Source organism: Capra hircus, chromosome 4 (genome assembly GCF_001704415.2).
Source record: "Capra hircus breed San Clemente chromosome 4, ASM170441v1, whole genome shotgun sequence".
In the NCBI taxonomy this organism is placed as follows: Eukaryota; Metazoa; Chordata; class Mammalia; order Artiodactyla; family Bovidae; genus Capra; species Capra hircus.
In genome coordinates, this window is record NC_030811.1 from 81,684,175 (window position 1) to 81,702,446 (window position 18,272).

Sequence of the window (18,272 nt, forward strand, 5' to 3'; positions counted from 1 at the left end):
TAATTTTACTTCCTATTCTGCTTTTAATCTGTATTATCTACTTACATAATATTTATCTATAGAAATTCTTAATCTTTTCTGAAACAAATGTGGTTATGTGTATTTGAGTAAATAAGTGCACAATAGGTACTGCTGCTGCTGCTGCTAAGTCGCTTCAGTCGTGTCCGACTCTGTGCAATCCCATAGACGGCAGCCCACCAGGCTCCCCCGTCCTTGGGATTCTCCAGGCAAGAACACTGGAGTGGGGTGCCATTTCCTTCTCCAATGCAAGAAAGTGTAAAAGTGAAAGTGAAGTCACTCAGTCGTGTCCGACCCTCAGCAACACAATAGGTAAATCAGTTCTAAATAAATAACTTCTAGAAATGCATATTACTGAATAAATGATTTGACATATTTTTAGAATAAGCATTTCCTAAGATGGTAATGCTTTGTTTGCAAACCTTCATGCAAAGAGACATGAAGACTGGAGAACTGAGAAATATTAAAGAAGTTTAGTTTTTATAAGTAGTGAGCACCTTAAATATGGGGTTTGATTCAGAATAAAGCGTATTAAAAAATTAAAATAATTTGAAAAGTATAAAGCTACTTATATATATAGTAGTCTGAATAGTGCTTATGAAAGGAAGACAGCTAACCTATAGGAAAAGGACTGCTCATCTCAGATAACATACATTAAATATGGTGTGTAAAATTTTGTCAACTTAATCCTGTGTTACTAACCTAGTCTAATTTCAAACAATATAAAAAGTAGTTAAGAAAAATAATACAAAGCTAATAGGTGATAGAATTAGAAACCAAGTAAAAAAGTAGAATTACAAAATAAGGGGACAATAGCGATTTAACAAGTTTTTAAATATACTGAATGAAGACTAAACAAATTAATAAAATACTATAATAAAAACTATCTTCAAGATTGGAATATAAATGAAGGTAGGCAACTCATATACTATTAATAATATTTACTGTCAGTTACTATTTATTAGAAAGCCTTTAAAATCATTAGATTTATGATCTTGGAACATTAGTAAACTGGCATTGTGTTTGAAAGTACAATTTCTGTGGAAAGGACAGATAGATAGAAGAAGCAACTGTTAAGCTTATGCTAACCATGAAAAAATACTGAAATGAAAAATCTATATACCAGCAAGTATGTCATGTTAATGAGAAATACTATGGTTAAGACATTATGTTGGAATTAAAGCTGTAATTTGTCCCCTGAAATTCTTTGGACACACTTACCAAAGCATTGTTATCAAAGCAGACATCAGGCCCTTTTCGGTATCTGGGTTGCTTCACCATATCACAAGGATCTGGACCATCAGCTAAAAAGACTTGTTAAGGGATATAAAGTTACTTGTTCCCCCCCACAGAACTGAAAAAATATAATGCCATATATTTATTTCTCAAAGCAAGCAGGAGAAACCTATGACATTATTCTAGTACCGTACGCTACTATAGGATTTAAGGAACTAAACGGCCACAAATTTTCTTTTGTTAGCCTAGGGACTGTGTGAAGAAATCAACTTTTTTTCTGTGCTGTACACAGCATGGTTGCTGGCACAAGAAAGCACTCGGTAAATATTTGTAGAATATAAGCGGCTGAAATGTGCAAATGATGCACCTGTAAGACGGAGTCATTCACATAAGACCATAACAGAGGACCTTGGTGCCTCCTATTCAGCAAGACGGAAACAGAAACTGATTCTAGTAATAAACGTCCATTCCAAACATAACATATGGGAGGACTGTCTTCCCAGAAACAGCAAAAGCCAGAGGCAGTCTACCAAAACTCAGCCTGTAATGCTTGGTGAGTCACTGCACTGTTACTTAGCATATTTGCCCGCAGAAGTAGTTTTAGCACTGCTGCCACTGCAGCTGTAGCGTATGACAGGGCTTACCTTCTCTGAAAGGCTGAATAGTATTCTCTTGTGGGTACAGACCGCATCCAACTCCATTAATGATGACTGGCTGTTGACAGCTTTCAAGGCACAGCAGACCCTTTTTCCCTTCTGTCCTATACCTGGGCGAGCTGACGAGTACTCCCTCATCTGGCACCGTGTGGAAGTTTGGGCCAACAAGCCCCAGGGAGCACTGGCAGAAACCCAGCATCCTCCCAACTACCACCAGCCCCAAGCCAGGTATTCCCTGATGCTCTCTAGCCATTTTCAGAGGTCCTTGGGAATCTGCACTGCTCTCTCCACAAAGACTCACTGTGCAAGTAAGAAGCCTCTCGCCTTCTCTGAGTGCACGTGTAGCATCATGAGTCTTGACATCCAGATGAAATTTTGTGTGAAGGGTCCATGCCGCCTCTGTGAGGTGATCTCAGCACTCTGCGGTATTTTTCTCTTTCTGGGCACGAGCAATGCGATGTGGTTAAAAATGCATGGCTTTAAGATGGAATTTTCATTCCCAACCTCTCCAACGTGAAAGGATACAAGTCTGCTCTGCTTGTATGAGCAACCGTGTGTCACAGGGACAAGTTCCCTTGCTCTCAACCATTATGAATATTAAGTTGGTGTTCATAAGTTTTTCTACATGGAAGATTCTGTAGAATACATAAAAGATTAGAGAAAATGTCATTTGAGAAAAAAATAGTTTTCAAAGACTGTTACGTATTAAAAAGAAAGAAAAGAAGACTTTTGAAACAAGGCATCACATGCATAAACAGTAAAACTGAATGAGAATGATTTCTGAAGAGAAGGATTAACATGGACATATTATCTCTCAAATAAATACTAAAAAAAATTCCAACAGGAGATGTTTCTTAAGCGATAAACCTCAATGCAAAATAAGTACCACTCTGTTGTTTAGAGTTGTAAGAAATGTTTTATTTTACATGTTTAAGGAAGTGTGGTATTTATCACTGAAAATGTCCCAGAGGTGCCTTATTTTACAGTGAAGGAAACTAGGAGTGTAAAATGACTCAGCATTTGCCCAAGCTCATGATAGGCTGAAGTCTAGATCGGGGTATTAAACAAACTTTCTGTGAAGATAGAAATGCCGTCCACTTTAACCAATATAGTAGACAAATGCTTGCCACAGGATGCTATATTGAGCACCCGAAATGGTGACTAGTGTTACTGAGGTACGAAACTATAATATTAATTAGTTGCAATGACTAATGACTAGATAACAGAAATTGCCATCTGTAGCTGGTTACTACTGAATTAGGACAACACAGGTCTAGACAGAATTAAGGGCTTTGAATTTCATGTAGTGTTTTTTTTCCCCCACATCTTAAGCTGTTACCTTTCACAATAAAAATGTAGGTCTGTTGTTAAAGAGTAATTGATTTTTCAAGGAAGTGAGGTTTTCTTTTTTTCTTAACCTATTTAAGTTGGGACACAAGCACAGAGCAAATCAAAAGTAACCGTGGTTCAACTTATTATACTGGTCTTTACATTACAGTTTAACTTAGTCATTTTTAAAGTATACATTGCTACTCTTGGACATCAATTAATGAAAGACAGAAGACTCTAAACTGATAAATCCACTTAACTTGCCACAGTTCTATTTTCTGAAAGTGAGGTTCTGATATGCTAATCTCTAAACAAGACGGTCTACTTTTTGCTGATTACATGCCTGACTCCACCCCTTTCCTCTCCTCTGCATACCCTCCACCTCCTCCTAGGACATGGAGGTTTAATAAAGTAAGTCATAAAAGCATACTGACCACATCGATTAAAAATTTGTGCTCGTTGCAGTTAACCCCTTCCTGAAAATACTTTTTTTAAAAAAGGCCTGTTTTAAACTTCTTTTCCAAATTCCCTAGCGACCAACTGTTCCTGCCCTGTCACCTGCTCAGATTACCTCACCTCCTCATGTTTCCTCTTCTCTCTGTTAACACTTCTTCTAGAATAAGCTGTCCTCAGTTACTAAAAACAAAGTATTCCAACTCTGCCTTCCTGCTCTGTTCTCAGGGATACTGTGACATAGATTATCCCTTTCCTCTCAAAACTTCAAAAATCTCCACCTTGCCATTCGTTCTTTCTCTTGATACAAATAAAATAAAATTTTCCATTTCTTCCAAAAATTTTTCAAAGTGTCTTATGGACAGTGGTGAGCAACACTGATTTTGACTTCAGGAAATATGTTCTTAGTTTTTTCAGTTTCAAATCAAAGATAAGTGAACACAACAACTAAAACAATTTCCCACCCAAGGATATGTCTGTTAACCTGTTTAGTAAGTATAATTCTAATCTTATCAAAATTAATATCATTTCTGAAACTATCTCTACATTAGAAAAAATTTAATATGGATTCTTTTAGACAAAATACAAATTCCTTTATATTCTGCCTAAAAGTGGGTATAATTTTCTTGATTACACAATTACTAAAATCAGTTGAAGGAATTACAACTTATTGAAGTCAGAATTAACGTTAAAAACCTTCAGAGAAACTGAAGATCTGTGATGTTTTCAACGTAAAGTAGTTACTCATCTCTCTCTCACTCAAATGACAATCGCTGTTATTTTCTGTAATGATTATAAAAGTGAGTACAATTTCTTAGGGAAACAAGACTAGTCCAGAATTGAAGAAACGAATTACCTGGAACAGTTTCCACAATCTAATACACCACTAAATGATTTACTATCGTTATCGAAAAAATATTGAGTTTGTTCAGTAATGCAACTCTGCTTTGACAGAGAGGCCGTAAAGTCATCATCTTCCATCTCAACTGTGGGGAAAACAAAGACCATTATTATGAGGGGTCTCCCAGAGCCTCCATTTCTCAAAGAGCAAAACAAATCAATCAGTATAAGGGCAGGCACCATAATTGGCTAGTTCCTCCGTTTGGTATAGTGGCAGCGCCTAAAGGTACCCAATAACTATCATTAGAATAAATCAATTTGAATATATAACAGCTACAAAACAGAAATCAATGTGACCTAGGAATGTTTCTAAGGCATTAGGAAAGTTGTGACAAAAAGAATGTAACCTACAAAAGTGTTAAATGGTCAATCTCTCTCTCTCTCACACACACACTTTCTCTCTCTCTCTGAATTTGAACTCAGCACACCCAAAAAGAAAATTTTAAGTTATTATGATAGCATCTGAGCTATTACATACCTGCCTCAAGAAGTCGTGGAAAGGTCAAACTCAAGAGAAACTGCTGTAGAATAGACCTAAATTTTAAATACAAAAAAACTATTGATAAAAAGCTAGGTGTTTTATTTTATAAATTATATCATAAAAACCAGAGTATTTTTGCATGTACACATAAACATATTCCTTTTTTCATCTTTCTGGAAAAACTGAGAGTTTGCAAGCATTTTTATAGAAGTGTTTTTTAAATTATATAAGACATTGTAAATTTCTTTCTGTAAAAGAAGTCATGAAGTCAGTTGTCCTCAGGACCCTGTGAAGGACACACAAAGTGTGAAGATACCTAATATAAAATCTGAGTGAGGAGAACTGATAACTCTAGGGAGAATGTCATCATTTTAGTGCATAGTTTTGACATTCAAGATTTTATCCTTATTTTAGATATTGAAGCTGTATGGTAGGGAAAAAACACCACAAAACAAAAATGACTGTGTACCATGGGTTTATTAACTATTTAAGGCAGCATAAAATAAAATCCATAACGTGGGATTCATGAAATAAAATATACCTATTTAATACAGGACATATGGCACATTTCAGTTTTACAATAAATGACAATTGAGCCAAATACTGGTAAAAACTCATCTGGAACTGAGTTTAGTTAAAAGTGGGGAGAAGGGAAGGGGAAGTTGAGGAGGAGGGATTTTCTGGCCAGAAAATAGCATAAAAACAATCAAATATTTCAGGATGACTATGAGATGTAGAAAACCTTTGTAAAGCCCATCTAAATAGCATTTTACAACAGAAAGTATCATTGTTCCATTCTTCATAATTTTTGAGAAATCAGATTTTTAATCTAAAATCTTTGCTACTTTAATAAAATGGCATAATCATTTAATTTTAGCTGGGAAAGCCTCAAAATCAAGTGAACATTATATATTAATCTACATGGAACAAAACTTACACAATACAGCAAGGTAACGATACAAAAGAGAAACAGGGAGGAAGGGAGGGAAGGGACCCAGACATAACAGGAGGATTAGTTACTTGACTGACCAGACCCAAACAATGACAAATTTGATCTCCCAGACTTTCCACAGTGCCTCAATAAGCAATTTAAAAGTCTTCTTTTCATTGGTGGCAGGATATAGGTAGAGGGGAAATGGGAGGAAGGGTAGAACCAGTGAAAAGAAAGAATTAGATCCGTTTCAGGAATATGGTGCCTCTAAAATGAGGCCAGCCTTTGTATGAAGAGTGAAGAAGTAGAAAGAGAAGTCATCATATCATGAATCTGATGGATGAAGATATTTAACATGGGTATTTAAGACAATAACTAGTAAATTTTTATAGATCAATGTGATGCCTAAAATTTAAGGACTGAGTACAATATAAACACAAAATACCAGTGAAAAGAATTTCAACAGATCCATAGATAAAAGAATCGCCTGAAGAGGCAGAAGTTTGCATAAAACTGTTTTCACAGAGAAAGCTGAATAACTGTAATGGTTTTACACTGATCATTTAAGAAAAGCACACTTATGACCATTAACAATATGTGCTGTAGGAAATAATGTAGTTGCCATAATAATTATCTACATGTCTGCATTTTCATCAAATTATTTCCTATGTTACAACACTTTTTTCTCATTACCAATAAAACTAAAATTTGGACTTACCAGGCAGCAGCAGTGGCCCACCAGCCAATGTGTAATATGTCGGCTATTGATGGCTATAAAACAGGATAAGAGAGTATTACACTAATGCCCACGGAGTGTCCCTCTGACACAATGGGAAGCTGCGTGGATATTACTGACCACGTATGCTGAGCGATGCCCTGCTCCTTGTTTTGGTGCAGCTCCTGGCTCACACACCGACTGATAATCGTAAGACTTGTTATAAGCATAAACTGATATATTAATCAGGTGTCTCATCAAACTTGGATCAATCTCTCCAAAAAACCTTCCAATCTGGTACAGAAAAAAATATTATTTGGCTTACATTTGAAACTTTATTAACACTTGAATCAGTACAAAGAAAAGAAATGATGCAAAGAAACTGAAATAAAACCACTGAGGAGCTTAAAAACAAAAGCAAGTAATAAATGAGTATATGACACTTTGAAAGAACTCCCATGAGATTAGGTGTTCTCATTACTGAATGGCTCCCAATGCTATCTGTGTAAGAAATGGACAGCTTACTATGCACTAAGTCACAATCAAATGAGATAAATGGTGAAATTAGAAAAAGAAACTTGCGAGGACTGTGATGAACTGGATTAAGTCCCGTCTATAGGGATAACCTAGATAGCATATTCAAAAGCAGAGACACTACTGTGCCGACTAAGGTCCATCTAGTTAAGGCTATGGTTTTTCCAGTGGTCATGTATGGATGTGAGAGTTGGATTGTGGAGAAAGCTGAGCGCTGAAGAATTGATGCTTTTGAAGCGTGGTGTTGGAGAAGACTCTTGAGAGTCCCTTGGACTGCAAGGAGACCCAACCAGTCCATTCTGAAGGAGATCAGCCCTGGGATTTCTTTGGAAGGAATGATGCTAAAGCTGAAACTCCAGTACTTTGGCCGCCTCATGCGAAGAGTTGAGTCATTGGAAAAGACTCTGATGTTGGGAGGGATTGGGGGCAGGGGGAGAAGGGGATGACAGAGGATGAGATGCCTGGATGGCATCACTGACTCAATGGACGTGAGTCTGAGTGAACTCCGGGAGATGGTGATGGACAGGGAGGCCTGACATGCTGTGATTCATGGGGTTGCAAAGAGTCGGACACGACTGAGAGACTGAACTGAACTGAACTGATAGGGACAACCTCGAACTCATCAATTCCAATCCATAAATAATGTCATTTAGGAAAACAGTCCAGGACTGAGAGATTTTTTTGTTTGTTTTTTAAAGAGAAGCCAGATATATCAATTCAGAAGTGGAATTATTTGGCAATTAATTCTACTTTGTTTAAAATCCTCTATGAACCAAAGAGCCTACATTGACAATTGGCAAATTTGGTGTTAGAACCTTCATCTGTTTCAAAGCAGTTTGTATTAAGACTCACATTATCAACAGACTAATATGTGAAAATTTTCTAAATTCCTGAGAAATCAAAAGCAAAAGAGTTCATACCATGTTAAAATCTTTAGCAAATAAGTTTTAACAGAAACAGTACCAGAAAGTAAAACTGACTAACAAGTAAAAGGAAAACTATTTTAAGGATGTATTTTTTAATGGTTTATATTACATTGAACACTTTGGTTATCAATTTTCATAGTGGTTTGGAGGAGTTTCATAATGTTGATCAAGGAAACACACTTTGGAAACTCTACCCCTTCCCACTTTGGGTACATACCTGGTTAGTATAATCATCATGATTTGCCATCAAAAGGAACCCACCATCATCTAGAATAACACAATCCATTACCTATCAAAATAAAAATAGCAGTTAATACATTTTTAAGGAAGGTTAAGTTACATTATGTCTCCATTTTATATAGACGATTATAACAATAAAAATAGGAGAAAAGCTTAAATAACTATATCTTATCTTGAAGGTATGTGCTCAGGAGATTCTGATGAAATAAGGGTGTACATAGATTGCTATCAAACCATCAGGGCTTGAAATTCCACCACCATCCAGCCATTAAAATTGTCAACTCAGTCTGAACAATACATAAGAACAAATCAGAAAAAATCCTTTTGTCACTCTGTGGTCATCTTAATGAACCAGGAAACTGGCTAAATCAAATATTTAATAATGTATCATTTTTAAAAATTATTATATTTAAACATGTACTTAAGATTTTGACAAGAAAGATATTTTAAAAAATCCATTTGGGGCACTATCCATCACAGACTTAAAAAGAAAAAGCAGCACCATGAGGTTATTTGTAATTGTTTTATATTAAAAATATTTGGGTAATTTGGGATGTAAAAGCAAGAATCAAGAGAAAAAAATGCTTTTAAGGAAATGTAATCATATATCCTAAAATGTTCCCAGTTTAAATTATGCTTAAATACATGAATCAATTTAATAGTTTTACCATATGAAATTACAATTAAAAGCATTGTTTTCAGAATTCAGGACATAATACATTCTGTTTTCCTAATACGGAAGAAGCTTGCTAAAACCTTTGCTCTAAAAACAGCTGATACATAGTCTATGTAAAATGAATGTTACAATAATAATTAAAATTACTGGCTTATGGCTTCTCAAGATTTAGCAGTGATAAAACAATACGAAACTCCTGCTTCCCTTGGAAACATTTAGACATACATACGAGGACTCAAAGAAAATAGGGGAATTCTTATTGAGTATGAAGAAGTGAAGTGAAGTTGCTCAGTCGTGTCCGACTCTTTGTGACCCCATGGACAGTGGCCTACCATGCTCCGCTGTATATGGGATTTTCCAGGCAAGAATACTGGAGTGGGTTGCCATTTCCTTCTCCAGGCGTAACTTATCTAGTATCATTCGTACAACATCTTAAACTGTAAACAAAAGGTTCATATTAGCTTTTTCAATTTCTCAAACAAAAATGGAAGTGATAGAATCCAATCCAGGCAAGTTAAACTCTGTTTATAATTCTAAGGTTCAGTTAAAAGAAACTTTCTCACCACTATAAATACAGCACAAAAATACTCAGATAAAATGCAAAAGATGAGGGAAGACTGCATTGATATTAAGTATGCTTCAGTTAGAAACCACGGTCAGAAACAAAGCTGAAATAAATATATGCAAAAGAATCTAACACAATTGGGTCCACAGAGAATATAGTTCGTATTGATACAGCTTTTAAATGAATATTTTTAAATGTTTCTAAAGTTTAAATTTAGGAATTAAAAGCATATAACTCAAATTCTCATCAGTGAATAAGTTCACAGTTCCATACAATATTATTTTGGTATCTGATGAAAACTTCCTGCATTTTTCTTTTTTACCATTAGTCTTAGAAAGAGTAACACAAAAAGTTGTATTTAAAGATTCCATTTTAAAGAGTTTTCTTACATCACTGTTTCTTTTACAGTCACAAACTGGACCCGCACACTGAAAGACAGAAAGTACAATTATCACCTCACATTTTCTTAATAACTGGATTTTAATTATATCATTTAATTATTACCATATTATAATAATTTAGCTAGTATAAAAGATTAAATGATAGTCTAATGATTAGTTTTACCTTTATAAATTAGAGAATATCAATAAATATTTAAATGGGCATTTTAAATTCTTACATTGATAAAAGTTTTATTATTGGTTGACTAAACAAAGAAAATCTCTGAAAAAAACAGGAATTCATAATTATGCTTCAGTGTAGTAGCATTAAAAGTTGATTTTGCCACTGTATTTGATTTTTTGAAACTAGTAAATGTAGCATAGGAATTAAAAAAAAAGTATCTTACCGGATCCCTGATTGATGTTTTGGTGAAATTCTCTATCCAGGAATTTACATCAATTTTAATTCCAACAACTGAAAAACCATGAAAAGAAAAATTAACACAAAATTTTTAAGAAATGTAGCCATAATTGTCACTTATCTTTCCTCTCACATTTGAAAATTTCTAAGGAGGCAAATAGTTTACAAATAGCTGTGAAAAGAAGAGAAGTGAAAAGCAAACGAGAAAAGGAAAGATATAAGCATCTGAATGCAGAGTTCCAAAGAATAGCAAGAAGAGATAAGAAAGCCTTCTTCAGTGATCAATACAAAGAAATGAGGAAAAGAACAGAATGGGAAAGACTAGAGATCTTTTCAAGAAAATAAGAGATATCAAGGGAACATTTCATGCAAAGATGGGCTCGATAAAGGACAGAAATGGTATGACCTAAAAGGAGCAGAAGATATTAAGAGGTGACAAGAATGCACAGAAAACTGTACAAAAAATATCTTCATGACCCGGATAATCACGATGGTGTGATCACTCATCTAGAGCCAGACATCTTGGAATGTGAAGTCAAGTGGGCCTTAGAAAGCATCACTATGAACAAAGCTACTGGAGGTGATGGAATTCCAGTTGAGCTATTTCAAATCCTGAAAGATGATGCTGTGAAAGTGCTGCACTCACTACACCAGCAAATTTGGAAAACTCAGCAGTGGCCACAGGACTGGAAAAGGCCAGTTTTCATTCCAATCCCAAAGAAAGGCAATGACGAAGAATGCTCAAACTACCGCACAATTGCACTCATCTCACATGCTAGTAAAGTAATGCTCAAAATTCTCCAAGCCAGGCTTCAGCAGTACGTGAACCGTGAACTTCCTGATGTACAAGCTGGTTTTAGAAAAGGCAGAGGAACCAGACATCAAATTGCCAACATCCGCTGGATCATGGAAAAAGCAAGAGAGTTTCAGAAAAACATCTATTTCTGCTTTCTTGACTATGCCAGGGCCTTTGACTGTGTGGATCACAATAAACTGTGGAAAATTCTGAAAGAGATGGGCATACCAGACCACCTGAGCTGCCTCTAGAGAAATCTGTATGCAGGTCAGAAAGCAACAGTTAGAACTGCCCATGAAACAACAGACTGGTTCCAAATAGGAAAAGGAGTACGTCAAGGCTGTATATTGTCACCCTGCTTATTTAACTTCTATGCAGAGTACCTCATGAGAAACGCTGGACTGGAAGAAACACAAGCTGGAATCAAGATTGCCGGGAGAAATATCAATAACCTCGGATATGCAGATGACACCACCCTTATGGCAGAAAGTGAAGAGGAACTAAAAAGCCTCTTGATGAAAGTGAAAGAGGAGAGTGAAAAAGTTGGCTTCAAGCTCAACATTCAGAAAACAAAGATCATGGCATCCGGTCCCATCACTTCATGGGAAATAGATGGGGAAACAGTGTCAGACTTTATTTTTTGGGGCTCCAAAATCACTGCAGATGGTGATTGCAGCCATGAAATTAAAAGACGCTTACTCCTTGGAAGAAAACTTACGACCAACCTAAATAGCATATTCAAAAGCAGAGACATTACTTTGCCGACTAAGGTCCATCTAGTCAAGGCTATGGTTTTTCCAGTGGTCATGTATGGATATGAGAGTTGGACTGTGAAGAAGGCTGAGTGCTGAAGAATTGATGCTTTTGAACTGTGGTGTTGGAGAAGACTCTTGAGAGTCCCTTGGACTGCAAGGAGACCCAACCAATCCATTCTGAAGGAGATGAGCCCTGTGATTTCTTTGGAAGGAATGATGCTAAAGCTGAAGGTCCAGTACTTTGGCCACCTCATGCGAAGAGTTGAGTCATTGGAAAAGACTCTGATGCTGGGAGGGATTGGGGGCAGGAGGAGAAGGGGACGACAAAGGATGCGATGCCTGGATGGCATCACTGACTCGATGGACGTGAGTCTGAGTGAACTCCGGGGATAGGTGATGGACAGGGAGGCCTGGCGTGCTGCAATTCATGGGGTCGCAAACAGTAGGACACGACTGAGAGACTGAACTGAACTGAACTGAACTGAAGGAGGCAAATGTAAGTTTCTTAAAAAAAAGAATATCCATTTAATTGCAGATACACTGAGAATGCTGATTCAAATTCATGTAAAAGGTTACACATTTAATTAGCTATATATATATTTTGCTAATGATAATTTAGGTAATTTATAAAATAGCATTAAATTGAATATAATTTTAAAATTAGAGATATGTTTCTTGATGTCTTCATCAAGAAGTAATATTAATAGCCCTTAAGTGAAGTCGCTCAGTTGTGTCTGACTCTTTGCGACCCCATGAACTGTAGGCCTACCAGGTTCCCCTGTCCATGGGATTTTCCAGGCAAGGGTACTGGAGTGGGTTGCCATTTCCTTCTCTAGGGGATCTTCCCAACCCAGGGATTGAACCCAGATCTACCCGCATTGTGGGCAGATGCTTTATCATCTGGGCCATTAGGGAAACCTAATGTTCAATAGCTCTTAAGCTATTACATAAACTTCTTTATATTCATAGTTTATTTTCTACAACCTTTCCAATTAATACAATAAGCTTAAAAAATCGCTAGTGTCAGGAATAGGTTTATAAATATGAAGTCATTTGCAGGGTGAGCTTGAAGGGGCTTCCCTAACCTAATCAGTGCACGCAGTAGCTGCTGAAGGCATGTTTGCTAAAGTGCGGATAAATGAGCGGGTGAGTGGGTAGGAAAGGGCACACGAATGAGAGACTGAAAGAGTAAGTAAGGCTAGATGAGTAAATAAGCACCTGCGTGAGTTGAAGAAGGAGCAAATGCGTTGGTCACCGCATGAGTGACAGTGAATCTATGTGGTTGAACCACTGAGGGCTAAAACTGCCCTCAGGAGCAGAAAGGGATTTATCAGCTTTCTCCATCTGGTCTTTCTAAACCCTTTATAGAATTCGAACAACACTGATTTACATAGTACTTTTTTTCCTTAACTTTTATTTATCTGTTTACTCTAGCCCACTTCTAACTCCCACGGATGCTCAGTTTTAAGAACGTTTGCATTTGCTTGACTTAGTTTACCAACAATTCCATATTCTTTATTCTAAGCTTTTAAAAAAGATCCCTACTTTTTAACAGATATATAATTAGATATAACATAATTTATCTTTCTCAATGATGGAAACAACTTTTTATGTTTAAAATATCATAGACATTTACATCCTTGGTGACATCTACTCTGCTACATGGCATGTGAGATCTTCGTTTCCCAGTCAGGGATCAGACCCGTGCCCTGTGCAGTGGAAGCGTGAAGTCCTAACCAACGGACTGCCAAGGAATTCCCTCTACTTTTGTATATTTGAAATACTCTATAGGTTAGATTTCTAGAGTGAGATTGCTACATCAGTCAAACATTTAGAATTTTGATATATAGTATAAAATTGACTCCATAAATTTGTGTCAACCGTGTATAAACATAAACACACTTCTTTGAAAAATTTGTCAACTCTTTATAGTATCAATTTAATTTTATCCCCAATCTCATAGGTAACTGTGTCTCATTTTCTTTTTCACACTCGCCTGTCTTTGACTGTATTTTGGTTGAAGCTTATTGATAGCCTTCATGATAAGTACTGCTAGTTGATATGAGAAACAGTAGGTCACATTTAATTTCAGTCTTGTGTATGTGGATAGTATATATACTTACCTGCAGGTTTAAGAAGTTTTCCTTGGATGTAAATTTCTACAGCTTTGCTTACCATAATGCCTGATTCATAAGCACCAGGTCCACTTTCTAAAAGAATAAAAAAAAAAGGAAAACAAACCGCTCTAGCTAAATCCAATTATATTATATTTCTTTATTTCTTTAAATATATATAGGAAAACAGTATTTTGCTTAAATATTCTAGCATAGATATGTTATCAAGGAGTGGATGGTCTCCTCTTCCCTTTTCTTCCTTTTTGTACCAGGCTAACTGGAGTGTCCATGAATTGGCTGCATTAATTGACTTTGGAATGGGACTTATTAGCTTGGCTGCATCACTCTCATAAGCTAAAGGATGCACACCAAATCTCTGGATTATGAAACCTGCTGAAATATTGAGGAGGCTGCTGAAGTGAAGCAGAAAGACTGATCTTAGATGCATGAAACTGCTGTAAAAGATACATGTCCCTGGAAAAAACTGAAATTCCCTGAACTTCAGTTTCCCCATTTGTAAAAATGACGGTAATAAGCCCAACCTCTAGAAAGGCTGAAGGATTAAAATAGAAAGTTTTAGGGAAACAACCCAATAGAATGTTTTTAAAATACAGACTAGTAATAATTTGTACAAATATTATGCAACTGATACTGATTAAAGCAGAGTAAACTGATTAATTACATTTTTAAAAATTCAGTAAACATTCTTCAGTGTATTTGCAGTTTGTGAAATTCGGGATCATCTACATCTGTTTCACGTGCATGTCTGTAGATATGCTGTATTCACATTACTGGTTGGCTGATTTCCTGCAGATGCATTTTACTTCTTCAGCTAAACAGATACTTCAGTCTTTCCAGTGTCATGCATATGGTTCATAATTAATAATGACTGATCCGAGCAACTATCATAAAATATATTGTTTGGCAGGAAAGCAGGTAGTAACAATAATTTATTTTTAAAAGGGGAATTCAGATGAATGAATTGTAAAGAAGTACTTACTGTTAAAGTAGGGAGCAGTGAAAACATAGTTATCGTTATCTAGACTTCTTTTATAGAAGCTGTCCTCATATGTTTCTGGGTTTTCTTGCCAATTTTCTCCAGCCCTAAGGAGGAAGTGGCTCATCATTTTTATTCTTTAATCTATTTGATAACTTACTTTTCCATTTGTGGACATCACTGAACTTTACAGATATGTCTGCATCTCTGGTACGTGTAAGGAAGTTAGTGGTAATTGATGGTGTAAATGACATTCATTACTAAGCAATAGATCAGCACACAGTTAAATTAAGGAGCAGAAAAAGCTGACTCCAAGTTTTACTCTGACGTTTACTAGCCAGGTAATTATGGACAAGTCATTTAGTAAGTCAATTAATATTAAAAAGCCTACAGAGCCCACTTTATGGACTCTTCTGAAGATAAACACAGATAAAATCCATACATGAGTGAAAATAATGAAGTGCTATGCAAATATTACCAATAGTCATATTCATAATAACATTATGTTCATTTAACCAGGTTAGTTATGTCTACAAAGAGAAAAATCTCTTTTAAAACTTCTTAAATTCTGTAATATAGGTGACAAGGAAAAATACAATTGAAGAATCATAGCATGTTTTTCAAGAATGGAGTTTTTAAATAATTAAGTACTTTAAATAAACTCTAATTTAATAGTGATCAGTTTCTCTGAAGAATAGCTTCCTAATAAAGTAACGCACAGATCCTTCGAGTAGTCCTCTGCAATGTACTAACTTTTACAGATGTTATTTGAACTTACTCTTTCGGATAAACTCTGGTAATCCCACCATCAGTCACAACAAATCGTGCTTTCACTCCCTTGCTGAAACAGAAGAAGGAAAGTTTCGTCCACCTGAGTCTTTGTACGATATTTAGATGATGGTACAAAGAGAAATAAAATGGGTTCCTAAGACAAAGCTGAAACTCCAGTACTTTGGCCACCTGATGTGAAGAGCTGACTCATTTGAAAAGACTCTGATGCTGGGAAAGATTGAGGGTAGGAGGAGAAGGGGACCACCGAGGATGAGATGATTGGATGGCATCACTGACTCAATGGACATGGGTTTGGGTGGGCTCTGGGAGTTGGTGATGGACAGGGAGGCCTGGCATGCTGTGGTTCATGGGGTCACAAAGAGTCGGACACGACTGAGCGACTGAACTGAACTGAAGACAAAGCAAGCCAAGGTAAATATATCAATAGTTGCACACTACAGTTTAACAGTTAAAATATCTAAGAAATAGTTAAAGATAGGATCTTCGAGGAAGACATTTTATAAGAAACAATGATATAGTAACATTTTGAAGACAAAATGGGACTTAACAGAGATGACAGGAAGACACCCCATGTAAAGCAAAGAGTACATGTGAGGCGAAGTTAGTGGAGAGTCGTAGCGTTTGGTGCACAAAAGCGTAAGGCACGAGCTGAGAAACAATAGGAAGTAACATTTCAAGTATAAGCTTCTGAAGAATGGTCAGCTCATCTATGATCCTGAAATCCAAGCTGGAGAGCCTGCTTCACCTTTATCCTGAAATTAGGACTCTGTCTTAAAAGTGAGACTCTGGCAAGTCTGTGTTATGTGGAGAATAGATGGGGACGGGCTATGGGCAGAGAAATCAGAAGCACTAAAGGCAGAAAAATCACCTGCTGTGATGTCCTAGAAATGGAAAAACATTAGAACCTCGAGAATGAAGAAGAGAGGAAAACTTTTTTAGAAAAAAATATTTATCATTTGGTGGCTGATTAGAAATGGAGTGGAGAAGAGACTGGAACAGAACAAATGTCAGATTTCTCAATTTCTTGACTGGCTGTTCTGCTGCTGCTGCTAAGTCGCTTCAGTCGTGTCCAACTCTGTGTGACCCCATAGATGGCAGCCCATCAGGCTCTGCCATCCCTGGGATTCTCCACGCAAGAACACTGGAGTGGGTTGCCATTTCCTTCTCCAATGCATGAAAGTGAAAAGTGAAAGTGCAGTTGCTCAGTTGTGTTGGACTCTTCGCGACTCCAGGGACTGCAGGCTACCAGGCTCCTCCGCCCATGGGATTTTCCCAGCAAGAGTACTGGAGTGGGTTGCCATTGCCTTCTCCGTGACTGGGTGTAGGGAAGTACTACTGAAACATGTATAATATTCATATAAGAAATGAATCGCCAGTCTAGGTTCGATGCAGGATACAGGATGCTTGGGGCTGGTGCACTGGGATGACCCAGAGAGATGGTGTGGGGAGGGAGTGGGAGAGGGGTTCAGGATTGGGAACACATGTACACCCATGGCAGATTTATGTTGAAGTATGGCAAAACCAACACAAAATTGTAAAGTAAAAAAAAATACATAAATTAAAAAAAAAAAGAAAGCTAACTGAACATTCACTAGAGATCCTATTTTACCTCAAACACTGAGACACATACAAGCACATCAGTTTAATTTGGTTATTCACAGTGAGGTGTGTAAATACGTAAAGCTGAGTAATGGCTGATGTTAGCTCCGACACACATCCAATACTAAAAATTCAACAACTGCAAAATGGTTTTCTTGAGAAATTGTTATTAAAGATAATAAACTTTAAATTTATGAGGCCAATTTCCCCCAAATTTCCCAGAGTTGCTAAACTGAAATATAGAATATTTATCTTTTTATTAATAAGAACAAATACTTACATGTTTTTCTGCTTACTCCAGTAATTTTGGACAAGTTCATTTGTAAAGCCTGCATCCAGCAAGACTCTATTAATCAAGTCTGTGTTGCCTAACACAGAAAAAGGAGAGGCTTAATTATATCCACATAGTTTAATTAGGATAATAATGAAAAATGTATTTTTTAAATTTCCAAAGCAATTTAGAGTGGGTAATATTTCTATGAATTTATAAATGTACCCTTATTAGTTATCTGCATTTTCATGTGTGTTCCTCTTCCTCCCAGTTTTCAGGTTATGGACATAATTAGAAGTGGAAAAGCCAATTGTAAATGGGCTAAGTTATTTTCTAAATGTTATCAAAAAATAGGGATTTCAAAGCATCATAATTTCATAGACTTCATTTCAATTCACTCTAGGAAAGGAGACCATTATTTTAATCTATAATATATATAAATCAATGTTGCAAGTAATTTCATAATTTCTTTTATATTTTCATTATG

The 18,272-nt window shown here is 36.4% G+C and overlaps 1 protein-coding gene across 6 annotated transcripts in view; it reads right to left on the reverse strand.

Moving 5' to 3' along the window:
- The window catches only part of CACNA2D1 (calcium voltage-gated channel auxiliary subunit alpha2delta 1), a 535,456-nt gene that overhangs the window by 18,357 nt on the left and 498,827 nt on the right, over window positions 1-18,272 (reverse strand). For all 6 annotated transcript variants that reach the window (XM_018047284.1, XM_018047282.1, XM_018047283.1 and 3 more), the window contains 13 exons: window positions 17,795-17,882; window positions 15,902-15,964; window positions 15,127-15,230; window positions 14,136-14,222; window positions 10,448-10,515; window positions 10,050-10,088; window positions 8,397-8,468; window positions 6,861-7,013; window positions 6,723-6,775; window positions 5,071-5,126; window positions 4,549-4,678; window positions 2,436-2,545; window positions 1,240-1,322 (listed from right to left, as the gene is read on the reverse strand). In XM_018047284.1, coding sequence (XP_017902773.1) covers window positions 1,240-1,322; window positions 2,436-2,545; window positions 4,549-4,678; window positions 5,071-5,126; window positions 6,723-6,775; window positions 6,861-7,013; window positions 8,397-8,468; window positions 10,050-10,088; window positions 10,448-10,515; window positions 14,136-14,222; window positions 15,127-15,230; window positions 15,902-15,964; window positions 17,795-17,882 — 1,106 coding nt within the window. The remainder of the gene's footprint in view (window positions 1-1,239; window positions 1,323-2,435; window positions 2,546-4,548; window positions 4,679-5,070; window positions 5,127-6,722; window positions 6,776-6,860; window positions 7,014-8,396; window positions 8,469-10,049; window positions 10,089-10,447; window positions 10,516-14,135; window positions 14,223-15,126; window positions 15,231-15,901; window positions 15,965-17,794; window positions 17,883-18,272) is intronic.